The following is a 14,262-nucleotide window of genomic DNA, read 5'->3' on the forward strand; positions in this document are numbered from 1 at the left end:
AAATAATGGCAACTGGCTGCATATCATGCCGACATGAAAGGATGACTTTTTTCATCCGTGTCTGACACTGAAAGTCACTGCCCAAGCGCCGGTATTTGACAGTGAGACCAGGTTGCCTGCATAAATAATCGAAAATAATTGGAGGCCAACATTACTGTCTTTACCAGGCTGTGGTGTGCTTATTTTTTAAGCGAGGTGGTAGCTACAAAAATAGTGGTATCTTATGAAACTAGACAGCTTAAAGCAGTGGTTCCCAAATGATGAGTCGTGGTCCAAAAGAGGGCTGCAGGTCCATTTTAAATGGACCACAAGTGACTCAAACATGTCAAGTTTGTAAAAAAACACACTTTATTTTAAGCAGAGTGAAAATCTGGCACAGAGCTTTTATTTTGAAGTGCCCTTTCCTGCTGTAGCATGAGTGACTAACAGAAAACTACTTAAAAAAGACAGCAAACTTACTCAACAACATGGCTAAATGCAAGTATGACGCTGAATGTATGAAACTGTGTGGACCTTGAACTAATGACTAAGGGGAAATCAGGACTCCGCGGCTGGACCAGTTAGGAACCACTGGCCTGAGGCATCCATTGATACCAGCCATGTCATGCTAACTTGTTGGGAAGGAGCGCCAAACTTGGGCTAAATTTTAGAGAGGGAAAAACTGCCATGGTCACCTTTAGAAGGGTACCTAAATTCACTTATGGCGTTTGGTTTTTGGTGTGACACCCCTGGATTTTCATCAGCCCAATTAGGCCACCCCTAGGAAAAAGTTGTGGGGGCACCACTGGCCCATGGCATGTTGAAATGTACCCCAACAATCAACCCAGGGCTCCAAAAATTCCTCAAAACACAATTATCGCAGCAGGTTTTGGAATCTTAATAAGTCTATGTTGGGGAAGTTTTTAAAGCACATGTCATGGGGCAAATCTAACTGGATAGTCAACATAGTTAAATAGCCTCCACTGTGTCTGTCTTACTAAAGAGAATAAACCAATCAAACAAATCCCACCACATCACAGCACAGCCCGTGACCTCTGACGCTCAGTTTAATTACAGCAGCCAACGACATATTAAAATATCCATGAATAATGCACGAGCGTTTCTGACTTTAGGAAGTCAAGTGAAAACACTCAGAGTCTGTTTAGTTTAATTCAGGAGCTTCTGGCTCTCCCCAGAGGAAGGAATTTCAAACTGGGGTCTGAACAGCACACTGATCCTAGATCTGCAGCAGGGTGGTGACTGGGAGGGGACGGAACCAGCACTGGTATAACTGGGCTCTGTGAAGGACACTTTTCCGAGTACAATTTGATATAGGTCTAGATATAGAAATACATTTTTTGTTTTGTTTTGTTTTGATTTATTCTTGTATTTTATTGTATCTTATTTATTTTTATCTTCTTTTATTGCATGTGCCTGGAAAGAAATACAAGACATTAATGTTTAAATGTTAATATTTGATGTTAAAATTAGTAAAACAGACCCATACTTCCAATTATTATGTTGATATAATCTGCTGAATTGTAGCTATCTGAAGTTTGTAGTGAAACACCACAGCGGGTACATGACTGCATGCTGTGACAGTAGTCAGGTCATCTGGGGGGAGTGTATATGCAGGCCAGATGGGGGGGCGGGGTGCAAAGAGAAGACATGCTGTCACATTTGGCCACAATATGACAACGCTTTTCATAAAACATGTCAGATGTAATTTTCAGTATATGAAAAAGCACGGAGGTGACAGGGTTGTAAACAATGGCCACTGAATTATAGATGGCCCCAGCTATATAACAGCTATTAAGGGGAGAGAAAAGAGAAAGGGTGACATGAGGGTGAGAAAAGGGACTTCAGGCTTTACTCAGACTAACATATTATAAACTACATTCACTGGGACCCATACCCATAGTTTGTTTTTAATGTGACACTAACATTTTCTCTCTCTGTCTCCTTTTTTTAATTTAAATTTTACATATTATGAAATTAATATCTATTAATACTCTATGGTCAGAAGAAGAAGAAGAAGAAACAGGACCTATAAATGCATTGAATGGAGAGATGTCAGAGTGAGGGGCCTGCCTTGGACAGGTGCCCCGAGCAGTTGGGAGTTCAGAGCCTTGCTCAAGGGCCCCTTGGCAGTGCCCAGGAGGCAAACTGGCTCCTCTCCAGCTACCAGTCCACGCTCAATATTTGGTCTGGACAGGGAACAACGACCCTCTGGTTCCCTATGGACTGAGCTACATACACATGAGGTATATATACACTGTTAAACCTCAATTAAACGCTCAGTCTCTTTTACTAGCCTGGTGTAGCTACACATTGTGACAAATAAAGGCCTGTCTCAATTAGAGGCCTGGTCTAGTTGCCAAGCAGCTTATTTTCATAGAAATTCTCTGGATGTATAAACCAGGTTGTAGGCCACCCACTGGAGCTAACATTAGTTAGCTGTTTAGATCATGCATATAAATGTTTAAACTTTTTATTGTTTGCTCGGTTAGATTCTCTCTAATTCAATCATTCACATCATTTTACTAAAACCATGAGCGCCAAAGAATAATTCATTCAGATTTACCGGCCTGGTAACGAGACAGACAGGAAAAAAGGTGGTGACTCCCTACTTCTGAAGCAGTCATAGAGTCAAATGATGAGTCCATTCCTCAATTACCCTGTAAGGTATTCATATTCCTTTAGTCTGTAAGGGTCCTCACATCAAAAGAATCAATCATATCATAAATATTAGCCTAATTCAAGATGAAATGAGAGACATTGATTTGTTATCTGAAGCCTAATTTTTAATTCTAATTCATACTGGTGTAAATAAATAATTTGATTGTATTTCCTCATGTTTACTGAGCAACAGTTTTGTGTGAAAGGAATTAAAGGCATGTCTAATATAGATGCCTGTCCCAAGTGATTTAAGCAGATAATAGCCTGGGCTATTAATTTAAGTTTTACTATAGATATATATATATATATATATGCACATATCAGAGTCATATGTCTTTTCTCTCCTCATGCAAGTAGGCAGCCCACTAATGTTTGCCTCCCCAGCCTGCAACAGGTTTGCATGGTGAGAAAAGACCTCGGCTGTTTTAATCTGTGTAATGAATAAGAACATGCCAACGTGGTAATGGATGCCTGCCACCGTGCAGCTAAATTATTCAGAGTCTGGGGAACCAGAGAGGCGGCCAGCAGGATCGGATGGACCCGCTGTGTCATCGGTCCGCCTGTGCCCGCCTGGCTCCTCTTTCTGGCCCGTCCACCCCGGCTTCATGAGTGTAGAGCAGGCAGCCACATGAGAAGGCTGTGAAGCGGCCTGCACATGGGCGTTGGGGAGCAGAGCAGGCCAGGGCCCTCGGGTCAACTGGTCAGCAGCCTCCAGCAGGCCTTAGATACAGTTTGAAGCATGTAGTTTACATTTTGTTGAATTCGTGTAGGAGATGGGGAAACCTGTCAGCACCGCGGACAGCTCTGGAGCCACCTGCACTAACCTCTGCGGTGCTGCGCTGTCCGTGGTGCTGACATGTTGGCCCACTGTAACGGGTGAATCCATGGATTATTATTGCCTGTGAAATGTGCCAAAATGCCACATGAAGTCATAATAATGATCTAGTCACTGAACAATGTGTTATTACAATATCATTAGTGATTTTGGTTGGGTTCATTTGACGCTTGCGCACAGGGGCCAACATTTTGCAACTTGTAAGTTGAGCAGAGGAGCAGGTGGGAGGGAAGGAGGAGGAGGGAGGCTGAAAGGAGAGGAGGGGGACGGTGGGTGGGGAGGAAGAGGGAGAGAGGGATGCCGGGAGGCGCTGCCGATGTGAACAGCTCAGTCTGGTGAAGGAGAGCGAGAGGAGCTCTGTAGCTGTCCGCTCCCCGGCTTTCATGTCAGGGGCCACACTGCTTGCGAGGTGCTTGCAGGGAGGAGGATGATGACCATGAACGGCAAGCAGCATTTCTCCATGCACCCGGCTCTGCACGAGCCCAAGTATCCCGGCCTGCACTCAGGCTCGGAGGGCATGCGCAGAGTCTGTCTGCCCGCCCCGCAGGTACGTTCAGGTCGAGGGAGAATGGCTGTGGAGTATACTGGGTGAGAGGAGGGGAGAAAATATCACACTGGAAATGTCTGTAAAGTTGATTTGACAGGACTTTGTTCTATCCGCTATCTCTCTCTCTCTCCTCTGTCTGTGTCCCCCCCCCTCTCCCCCTCCCAACCCCCCTCCTCCCCCCACTCATCCACATGTCTTTTCAAGCAATGCTCTTGCTTTCATATTAATTTTTATGACCTGCGCTTTGAGGAGGGTTCTCTCCTCTCCTCAGCGCTGCTTGCCTTTGGAAAATGTTTTTTAGATCCTGAGAGCTGCCTGACAGAATTCCCCACTGACTCCAGTATGCGCACTCTTGCTTGCAGCTGCAGGGCAATATATTCGGAGGCTTTGATGAGAGCCTGCTGGCACGGGCAGAGGCTCTGGCGGCTGCTGACAGCATTGTCTCTCACGGCAAGAGTCACCCGTTCAAACCAGACGTGACTTACCATACCATGAGCAGTGTCCCCTGCACCTCAGCCTCCTCTTCTTCCTCCACCACCGTGCCCATCTCCCACGTCCCTTCCACCATCGCCTCCCACCACCATCACCACCACCTGGGACAGACCCTGGAGGCCGGGGACCTCCTGGACCACCTCTCCACCAGCCTGGCCGTGACCGGGATGGGTGCTCCGGAGCCTCCCGGGATGACCACGTCGGCGCACCACCACCAGCACCCTCACCACCACCTGCAGACCATGGGGCAGCTGCACCAGGCGATGGCCAACATGGCCCACCCTCACTCTCTGTCAGTGCACGGCGGCATGGCGTGCGTCAACGACGTGGAGTCGGATCCCAGGGAGCTGGAAGCCTTCGCCGAGCGCTTCAAGCAGAGGAGGATCAAACTCGGAGTGACCCAGGCGGACGTCGGGTCGGCGCTGGCCAACCTCAAGATCCCCGGAGTGGGGTCTTTGAGCCAGAGCACCATCTGCAGGTTCGAGTCCCTCACCTTGTCCCACAACAACATGATAGCGCTCAAGCCGGTTCTCCAGGCCTGGCTGGAGGAAGCAGAGGCTGCGTACCGGGAGAAAAGCAGCAAGCCGGACCTTTTCAACGGGAACGAGAGGAAAAGAAAGCGCACCTCCATCGCCGCGCCGGAGAAGCGCTCTTTGGAGGCGTACTTTGCCATCCAGCCTCGGCCCTCCTCGGAAAAAATTGCGGCCATCGCCGAAAAACTGGACCTGAAAAAGAACGTGGTTCGAGTGTGGTTTTGCAACCAGCGGCAAAAACAGAAACGAATGAAATACTCTGCGGTGCACTGAGTTTCACACATCATGAATAAAATAGCCTAATACATTTTTGATCGAGTGATTAATAATAGCCTAAGTAGCTTAACTAACAGGGATTTATCAACAGCTCCTCACTCATCTGGGATTATCTCCAAAAAGACTTCAAGTTTTTTTTCCAGTTCGTGTCACTCACTCTTTGTTGTTGCACTTTTTTGGATTTTGTTATATGGGACTCATAGATGATTGTGATGTGTGAGGAAGAGGAGGAGGAGGGTGTTTATGATGTTGTTGATCATGTATCTTGCACACTAAGTATGAACTTTCAGCAAATCCACCCTGACAGTTTGTCACATTCAGGGATATTAAGTCACTTTTATTTTTTAACCATGGAGTTTAGAGGCTGCGTTTATGGGCTGTTTAATTATCAGCAGTGTTAAAGTGATGCTGTGTGAAGAATTTAAAAAAGAAAGATCATGGATTTTTTATTTGTAATGTTGGTTGAGTTTATCCTCCACTTCACTGGCTCACATGTGCAGATGTACACCATCATATCCTGATCTGTGTTCTCACTTATTTTTGTAATAATCCGGACTAATGTGAGTTCAATGATGAGGAGTCCAATGATTCACCTTTTAAACCACCATTTATTTTATTTTATTTTTTGCTGCTCTCTTCGTGAACTGTTTGATAGTCATTTACGCACAAATATGAATAATTCCAGTAAGACTTTCACAAGGTATGACACACTGAGTCTGTTTTTATTCAGTTATTTAGAAATGGAAATGACACCGTCATATTATGAGGCACATCCGTGTGGCTTTGGCTGCTGCTATATTTTAGTATTTTGATGTGAACATGTTTTGGAGCATTACAGGTGAGCTATATATATTTATTATGTAGCCCATATATATATACAGTATCACCTAATTTAAGTATTTATTTATTTTTCCTCACTCTTGATTTCACTTGGAAAAAATGTGTGAAGTTTAAACTTAATAAATTATTGGTTATTTTCTAAAAAAAAAAAAAATCTCTTATTTTTGTGCTTTATTTAGTTGTATTATTTTAATTTCGAGGCCTTTAAATGCGGCAAATAAAATGTAAAATATAGACTTAAAAAAAAAGGTTATGAACTGTCTTTAAATCCTGAGCTGCACCAATGGGCGATAAAATCTTTGTTTGTTTTATGGATACTCTCCCGCCTGTTTTATTTATGACTCCCCAACCCTCTACTGGGATTAAATATGCATTGTCGTACATGATATAAGCGCCGCAGAAAAATAAAAGGCCTCCATTTTCACAGCAATTTTCACACCGCGGAGCGCAGAATGTGCGTCCGCCACACGCCGCTAATGGCCCCCTCGTCCTCCTCTGATTAGCGCGCGCTTTTAATTATGGATGTCCTCATGTCACCGGGTTATGTCGTGCATGGGGGTTTGAAATGATTAAGTAATGACGATGCAATATTAATTATATATTGGTATAAAACGAAGTAATGTGGAGGAGTTGGGAGTAGAAGTCTGACTGGGAACTCTGGGAACTCTAGGGAGAGACGAAGTGGACACACAACAGGTTACCCGAGGAGAGAAAGTATGATTTTTTTCCCCCTCTCTCGTTTGACAAAGTAAGTATTTTCCACTTTATTATGTTTATTATTTTTATTTTTTATTTCATTTTTTAAAACTTTAATTTTAAAGAACAGGGGCGCACTTAAACGGACGTCTGTTTTATTATTATTTTAATATAGGCCAACAATGTTATAATTAGTATAAATAATACTATTACCGTTGAAAATAAATCATTTAATGCATTTTTTCGCGTATTTTAATAAGTCCACTTTACTTCTTTAATATTGTTAATACTTTTACGCACAATTCCTGATTTAGTCTCTGCGCACTTTGCGCAAATCACTTTTACGGTCACTCTCTCCTCACATTAACCAAATATTTCTGAAACAATAATAAAATTAATAATAAAAGGCCTAATAAAAAGCTCCCACCGGAATCCTCTCCAAGCCAACATGACCTGCGGTTGTGTAATAAACCCAGAGAGACTGTCGGCGGGTTGTTTCCGCCAGAGGATCAATAATTCGCAATTACGCGGAAACGTTTGTGGCTCTTATTAATATTCTCTTTGATGCTGAGGGTGATTAATCACAGTCTGTAATTCACGGTGTTAAATATGACTTTTTAAAATTCATTTATTTTTTTGGGGCCTCCTTCTCAGCCCTGTCACATATTTATTTGGACATGTATTGCATGTTTCAGCCGGTGTGTCGTAATTAAAAAATATGACCAAACCCTCCAACAATGACAACTATTAAACCCGTAAACGCCCCACAGCTCTGCGTGTTTTCTGACGTAAATGTTCAGGTTAAAAAGGGGGAGCTTCGGCCGTGTGAATAATTGATCTTTGTAATACCCGTATTGATATCATAACGCACTCGCTTTGTGGTAAGTTGAGCTGAAGGCTTGCGAGTTAGCGGCATGTGGCGACTGAGGGCACCTGAATTATTCAGCAGCAGCTGAAAGGTATATTGCATTTTCTCATGCAATAATGGAGGTGTGTTGGGGCCAATTTGGAGATAATGTTTAATATGAAAACTCGTTTGGAATCAAGGTGGATTTAAAACAACTGTGAATAAGCTGACTTAATAGAGTTCAGGCTGGTGTTTGAGGCTGAGTGGAAATTAAAACAAAGATAAACAAACAAAAAGAATAAGAGGGAGAGCTTGAGAGACAGAGAGGATGTGTGTGTGTGTGAGAGAGAGAGAGAAAGAGAGAGAGAGAGAGAGAGAGAGACAGTGTGTTTGCTTAAGATGTTTTCATGCAGGAAAGACCCCTTTTGACAGAATGAGGATGAAAGCTCTGCTTAATTGCTGAAGAATGCATACATATACACTCACTTTAACACACACCATACAGTTTGGCTGTCATCCTTGGGAACAGTTTGAGGGAATGCGAAGAGGGGAGGGGAGATGGGGGTGGGTGGGAGCCAAGACACCCCAAACTCAATAATTCATCCAGTGCCAGCAGCAACAAATGAGAATGTGGCCAGAGCGTAGGGAGACAGCTACCTCTGCGCTCTCTATTAGTCACCTTCTATTATCATCAGAAGCCCAGCCAGCTCGGGACCAACCTGCTGAAGTCTACACGCATACCTGTATACACACACACACACAGTGAGATTGTGTTACTCTCTGGAAACTTGAGGCCAAGGTGATGGGTGTCTTTTAAAGAGGTAAAGCAGGAGATCTTGTCCAGCTGCAGCTCCTGTTTCCTTCTCTACACTTTGGTGTGTCAATGCACATTTTTTTGTGTGTGTTTCTATTAAGATAATGACAAATATTGTGGATATAGATATAAGTGGTGGAAAAAATATCTCACAGGTATCTTAATTCTATACTTCTCTATTTATCTGCTGTACAAAATTTTAGGGGGACACTGCTATTTCTACATGTTCCTCTGCCAATTAAGATCTTGAAAAACTGCCTGTACCCTTAGTGTAAATTGTGCTGATAAATACTATTTTTCAAAAGCTTTATTACAAATTTGAATGCAGAACTTTTACTTGTAATAGAGTATTTTCACAGAGTGGCATTACTACCATCTTCTTCTTATCCCATTGATGGATACACGATCCAACGCACAGTGGTGCTACATAGTGGTGAAACAATTAGTTCATTAATCAAAGCGACCATTGACATAAAATTAATTGATCAACAATTTATAATGTCATTTTTTAAATAAAGCATCTGCAGTGTATTAACGTAATGCTTTTCTCTGTGTTACATCATTGTAAGTGGAATATTTTGAAGTTTGGACAATTTTAGGACATCACTTTGGTCTGACTGCACAGCCTAAATCAACTGATTGAATATTTAATCAACAGATAAAGGAAGAGAAATGAAACCAGTGCCACAACTAAAATGAAAATGCTTACTGAGTATTTTCTATAATAAAAATAATTTGGGGACTTTTCCTCACCCCCTTCTGAGCTAAGTGGATTTGAAGCAAAGCCTCGGCCCATGTCGCCTCTACTTAACATTTGATCAAATAAACCAAATCAGTGATTAATGAGTTAAAAAAAACACGTTTAATTAATGAAAAACAACACTCACTCTACATTAATTTAAAACTGCACTGAGCACCAGCTCTGCAGAGAGAGAGAGAGAGCGGTGAACTTCTGTGACGGAGGAACACTTACAGTCTCATGGTCTGTGTGTGAGGTCAAGCTGTCTGCTAACGAACACACCATGCATTATGCAGAGACTATTAAGATGTGCACACACACCTGAAGTGATGTTCTTCTAGCCATGATAAGGAATGAGATAGACACAACTGTGTGATATATATTTCAGTTATATTAATAAAATCCTGTCATTTTATTTTCTTCACTGCCCAAGTGTGTATTTTTGTTCTTATTCCAAAAATACAAAATCAGAGAGTGGAATTGAAAGGATAAAAGGAGGGGCTCTATATTAGAGACACTCACAGAAACTCACTTATAGGCACTTGCTTAATTCATTCAGCGGGCCTGAAGAACAGTATTATACACCTTATTCATTATTCAAGTCCTCTCCATTATCAAAGTGCCCAGAGAAATAAGATTAACCCAGCCAGAAATAACTCACTGTGGCGTGATTTTTTTTCTACAAAGCACTTAGCTGGTCGGGTGCAGGTCTGCACACAAACTTAGATTAGAGTATCTGAACATATAATCACCACACAGTCTGCTGAACATAATAATCCTAGTGTAGAGAGATGGAGGAAGAAAGAAGAGAGGAGAGGAAAAGGGAAGGATTGTTAGAGGGAGGCATGAGTTGAAGAACAGAAGGGGAAAGGAGATGGCAGAAAAATATAAAAGACAAAGAGGGACACAATGGAGAAAGGAAGGGCAGAAGGGAGGAAGAAAGGAAATAAAATGGTAAGGAAGTAAGAGAACATGGATGGAAGTAGGAAAGGAAAGATTAGGATGGGTAAAAGAAAGAGAAGCAAGAGAGGAATGACATGTGAATGGAGATAAGACAAGAAAGAAAGAAAAAGACTAAATCCCTAACGGTCGACATGTCTGTCATCCTGACTGTCTGGATTTAGTTCTCCTTATTTCCAACTTGATCATGTCAAGGTGAGTGCGTCCCTGCCGGCCCGGACGGTCTGACACTAAACTTCTGTGACAGCAGGAGCACCCAGAGGAGCCACAGCCAAGAGGAGAGGAGGTATGAGGAGGCTACGCCCCCCCTGCACAGGAGGGACATCACCCAATCTAAAGTCATATCCATTTACACAGCTTGTTAATTAGCTCTTAAGTCTTCCTGTAGGTTCATTCTGAATTTGTGCACAAGAGAAACTGAATATAAATACCAGATAATGCAGTTTTACTCTTGGCTGCAATCATGTATAAAAGCGATGGAATCTCATTTGTGTTAAATAAACATGCTGAAAGATGCTTCTTCTTCTTTTGTTTCATTTACAAAAAAAGTAGGTGCAACCTTGGTGTGCTGCTGCCACCCTCTGTTAAACGTCTGCTGCACCAGAAGAAAAATATAAAATTCTTTAAAAGATAGAGGCAGAGGAAACATTTTATTTTGTTAAACTAAAAAATAAATATGATAATAAGTGGGAAGAACCTATATGTAACAGAAGAATTACAGGCTTTTTTTTGTTTAAAAAATCTTGCTAGGCCCTCCTCAGAATATCAAAACTACACCAAATCATGCAAACAGTATATTCTGTATCTTGTTTACCAACATGACAAGCTCAAAATGTACCCAAGTGTGTATTCTCTTTGGTAACATTAGACCAAGACTCACTTTACTTGCCGCTAATAAAGTAAATATGTCAAAAAATAAAAAATCAGGTAAAATGATTGAAAAGACAAATCATATTGTTGGACGGAGACATGTCTTTTGATAGTGCTGTATACATTCTGTATTTCTCATCGCCTTGAGGGTGAAAAACATGTAAACAAGAAAGTGCAAAGCAGCTCTCTCTTGACACGCTCCACCACCTCAGACCCGTGTACAGACCGAGGGCACATGGGAAAATAATAATGGCAGCGCCACTGTCGACGAACTGTCTTCCCCTCTCTCGCTCTCTGCCTCGACGGGGCTGTGCTTTTGAAGACAGACATGAAAACCAAGCCAGGCCACAGTGGGGCCCCTGAAGGAGGTCCCCAAGCAGATGCAGCCACCCGCCCTCCCCCCCTCTCCTGCTCCCACTGGCCCCAGGCCCTGAAGACAGCCCCGAGGCTAATCGACCAGGAACACAATAAAGAGGCAGCAGAGGCAGCCGGTGCTGAGCGCATATGTCTTATGTGCGTGTAGAGATCAAGAGGAAGAATGTAACATAACGATATTTATCAAGCCACTCCAAATACAAATAACGATCCTGATCAGCTGGGCTTTTTACACACAGAAAGAGAGTCATGTCTTCATGATGGCGGTCATTTGAACTCTTGTCAGACGTTTGACGCAGTGAGTATCTTTCAGTTGACAGCAGATCAGGTACGAGAACAAAGCTGGTGTGATACGGTTGAATAACAGGTCAGGTTATATCGCCTTGGGGTGATTCGAGCTTATTTGCATACTTTCAAACATTCCCACATGGGGTTTGGATTGGTAGCCATGATAACTGCTCTAAACAAATCTTAATCTATCCTTTAATGAGGCCACATGATACTACTGGTAGCACAGATTCCTTTAAATTACCCAAGTACATGTGACAACATGAGGTCCTCTGATTTAACAAGAAACAAAAACAGGAGTGATCTGAGTGTGTTTACCTTCAATTAACAAAGATGGATGATTAACATTTTATCAATAACAATCACACTAAGAATGAAGATTGGTCAGGGTTTGCCAAAAAATCAAATGGTATGATTGCAAGGAAAGCTTTAGAGCAGTGGTTCCCAACTGGTCCAAAAGTAGGTCGCGGGTCCATTGTGAATGGGCCGCAAATGACTTAGAAACGTTTCAGGTTTGTTAAAAGACACACTTTATTTTGAAGTACGATGAATTCCCAACAGAGTTTTTATTCTGAAGTGCCGTTTCCTGCTATAGAGTGAATGACTAACTAACTAACAGCTACTTGACAGAGACAGCAAACTAGCTTGAGACATGGCCAAACACAAGTATGACACTGAATGTATTAGGGCAGTTTCATAGTCGACGCAAAGGCACGCAGACTCGAACGCATTGGGACGCATCGAGACGCATTGGCCGCCATGATGCGTGCTTGCGTCTCGAAATGTGTTGTCCATTTTTTGATACGTAACGCAGCGACGCGTGTAATACGGGGTGATAATGCAAGCGACATACTTGAAATTAATCACTTTTCGTTATTCACAGAAGAAGCAGGTATGACATATGGCGGGCGAGGAGGAAAAACATTGCGAATTCGTACGGGCACACCCCCATTTATATGACAGTTCTAGTGCCCTGCACTCTAATAAAATAGCAGTACTAGCTAGCTACAGCAGTACTAGCTAGCCGGAATGTACCGGTGACTCTGCCACCCCCTATTGCGTGAGCGATGTATTGCATTTCAAGTGTCGCCCGCGTCGCTTGCGTTAAATGTGTTGACTATGAAAGGAAGTGCGTTGCTCGCGTCGCTTGCTCGCATTGCATGCGTCGACTATGAAACGGCCCTTAAGCATGTGGACCTTGAAACTATGAGTAAGGAGAAATCTGGACCCCGTGGCTGGACCAATTGGGAACCACTGCTTTAGTGGTATTGTTTTTAAAAAATTTAAAGGGACAGTTTAACCCAAAATCAAATGTAAATATTTTTTCTCTTACCTGTAGTGCTATTTATCAGTCTAGATTGTTTTGGTGTGAGTTGCTGAGTGTTGGAGATATTGGCTATAGAGATGTCTGCCGTCTCTCAAATATAATGGAACTAGATGGGACTCAGCTTGTGGTGCTGAAAGCCCTAAAAAATAAAATAAAATGCATTGTCACTTTCCAGAAATCATGACCCGGTTCCTCAAGATAATTCACAGACTTTTTTGTGAGCCATTTCATGTTGGAACTTTTTTTTTTCTACTGATAACACCTGCCAACTATATCTCTGTGTAGAAGGAAGTGTGCATCTACTGCCAGCTCACCTAGCACCACTGAGCTCGCTAACATTAAAGCTCAGCCAAGGAGTACGCCATTGTCCCTAGCACAAGCCTCTCATCCATGAGGATATGCAGGCTTCCATTTGTGCAGTGATACGGTTGGCGGGTGTAGTTCAGTAGAAAGAAAACTGTTCTTACATTAAACTGCTCACAACAAGGTCTGTGGATTATTTAGAGCAACCGGGTCATGATTTCTGGAAAGAGACATTGCTGTTGAGTTTTTCAATTTATTTATTTGAGTGCCATCTAGTTCCATTATATTGGAGAGAAGACAGAGAACATTCGGCAACTCACACTAAAACAATCTACACTGATTATTAGCACTACAGGTAAAAGGAAAAATGTGGATTTTTGATTTTGGGGTGAACCGTCCTCTAGAAATTAAGCAATTCACTTTAGTGTCTGCTCAAGGCCACCTCAGCAAGGCAGGCAGCTGCATGTTCTCAGAGGCATTTGAATCTTTATCTTGTTGTTTCAAGGGTTGCCTACATTCATTCAACAAACATTTATCAGTAGTAGTGAAATGTAGCCAAGTAAATTTATCTTACTTAGGTATCATACTTAAATGCAATTTTGAGCTATTTGCACTGTTTTATCCCAAATGTATGACTGTTTCATAAAATATTATTCTTTTTATTCATAGAATTACCCGACAGTATAGAGTTGGTAAGATTAGCTTCTTCTTGACCTGCTACATTAAAATTTTCGATGGATAAGTAAAAAAAAATAAAAAAAAAAATAAAATAAAATAAAATAAAATATATATATATGTATATATACATACATATATATATATACATACATACACATATATATATATATATATATATATATAT

The 14,262-nt window shown here is 42.1% G+C and overlaps 1 protein-coding gene across 1 annotated transcript; it reads left to right on the top strand.

The window, feature by feature from the left end:
• The first annotated feature begins 3,802 nt into the window (after positions 1–3,802).
• pou4f3 (POU class 4 homeobox 3) lies at positions 3,803–6,381 on the top strand. The gene is made up of 2 exons (XM_050040360.1): positions 3,803–4,040; positions 4,403–6,381. Exons 1-2 carry the CDS (start codon positions 3,921–3,923, stop codon positions 5,336–5,338), a joined length of 1,056 nt encoding a protein of 351 aa, XP_049896317.1. The 5' UTR covers positions 3,803–3,920; the 3' UTR covers positions 5,339–6,381.
• Positions 6,382–14,262: the final 7,881 nt, after the last annotated feature.

This window comes from Epinephelus moara, chromosome 3 (genome assembly GCF_006386435.1).
Source record: "Epinephelus moara isolate mb chromosome 3, YSFRI_EMoa_1.0, whole genome shotgun sequence".
Lineage (NCBI taxonomy): Eukaryota > Metazoa > Chordata > Actinopteri > Perciformes > Serranidae > Epinephelus > Epinephelus moara.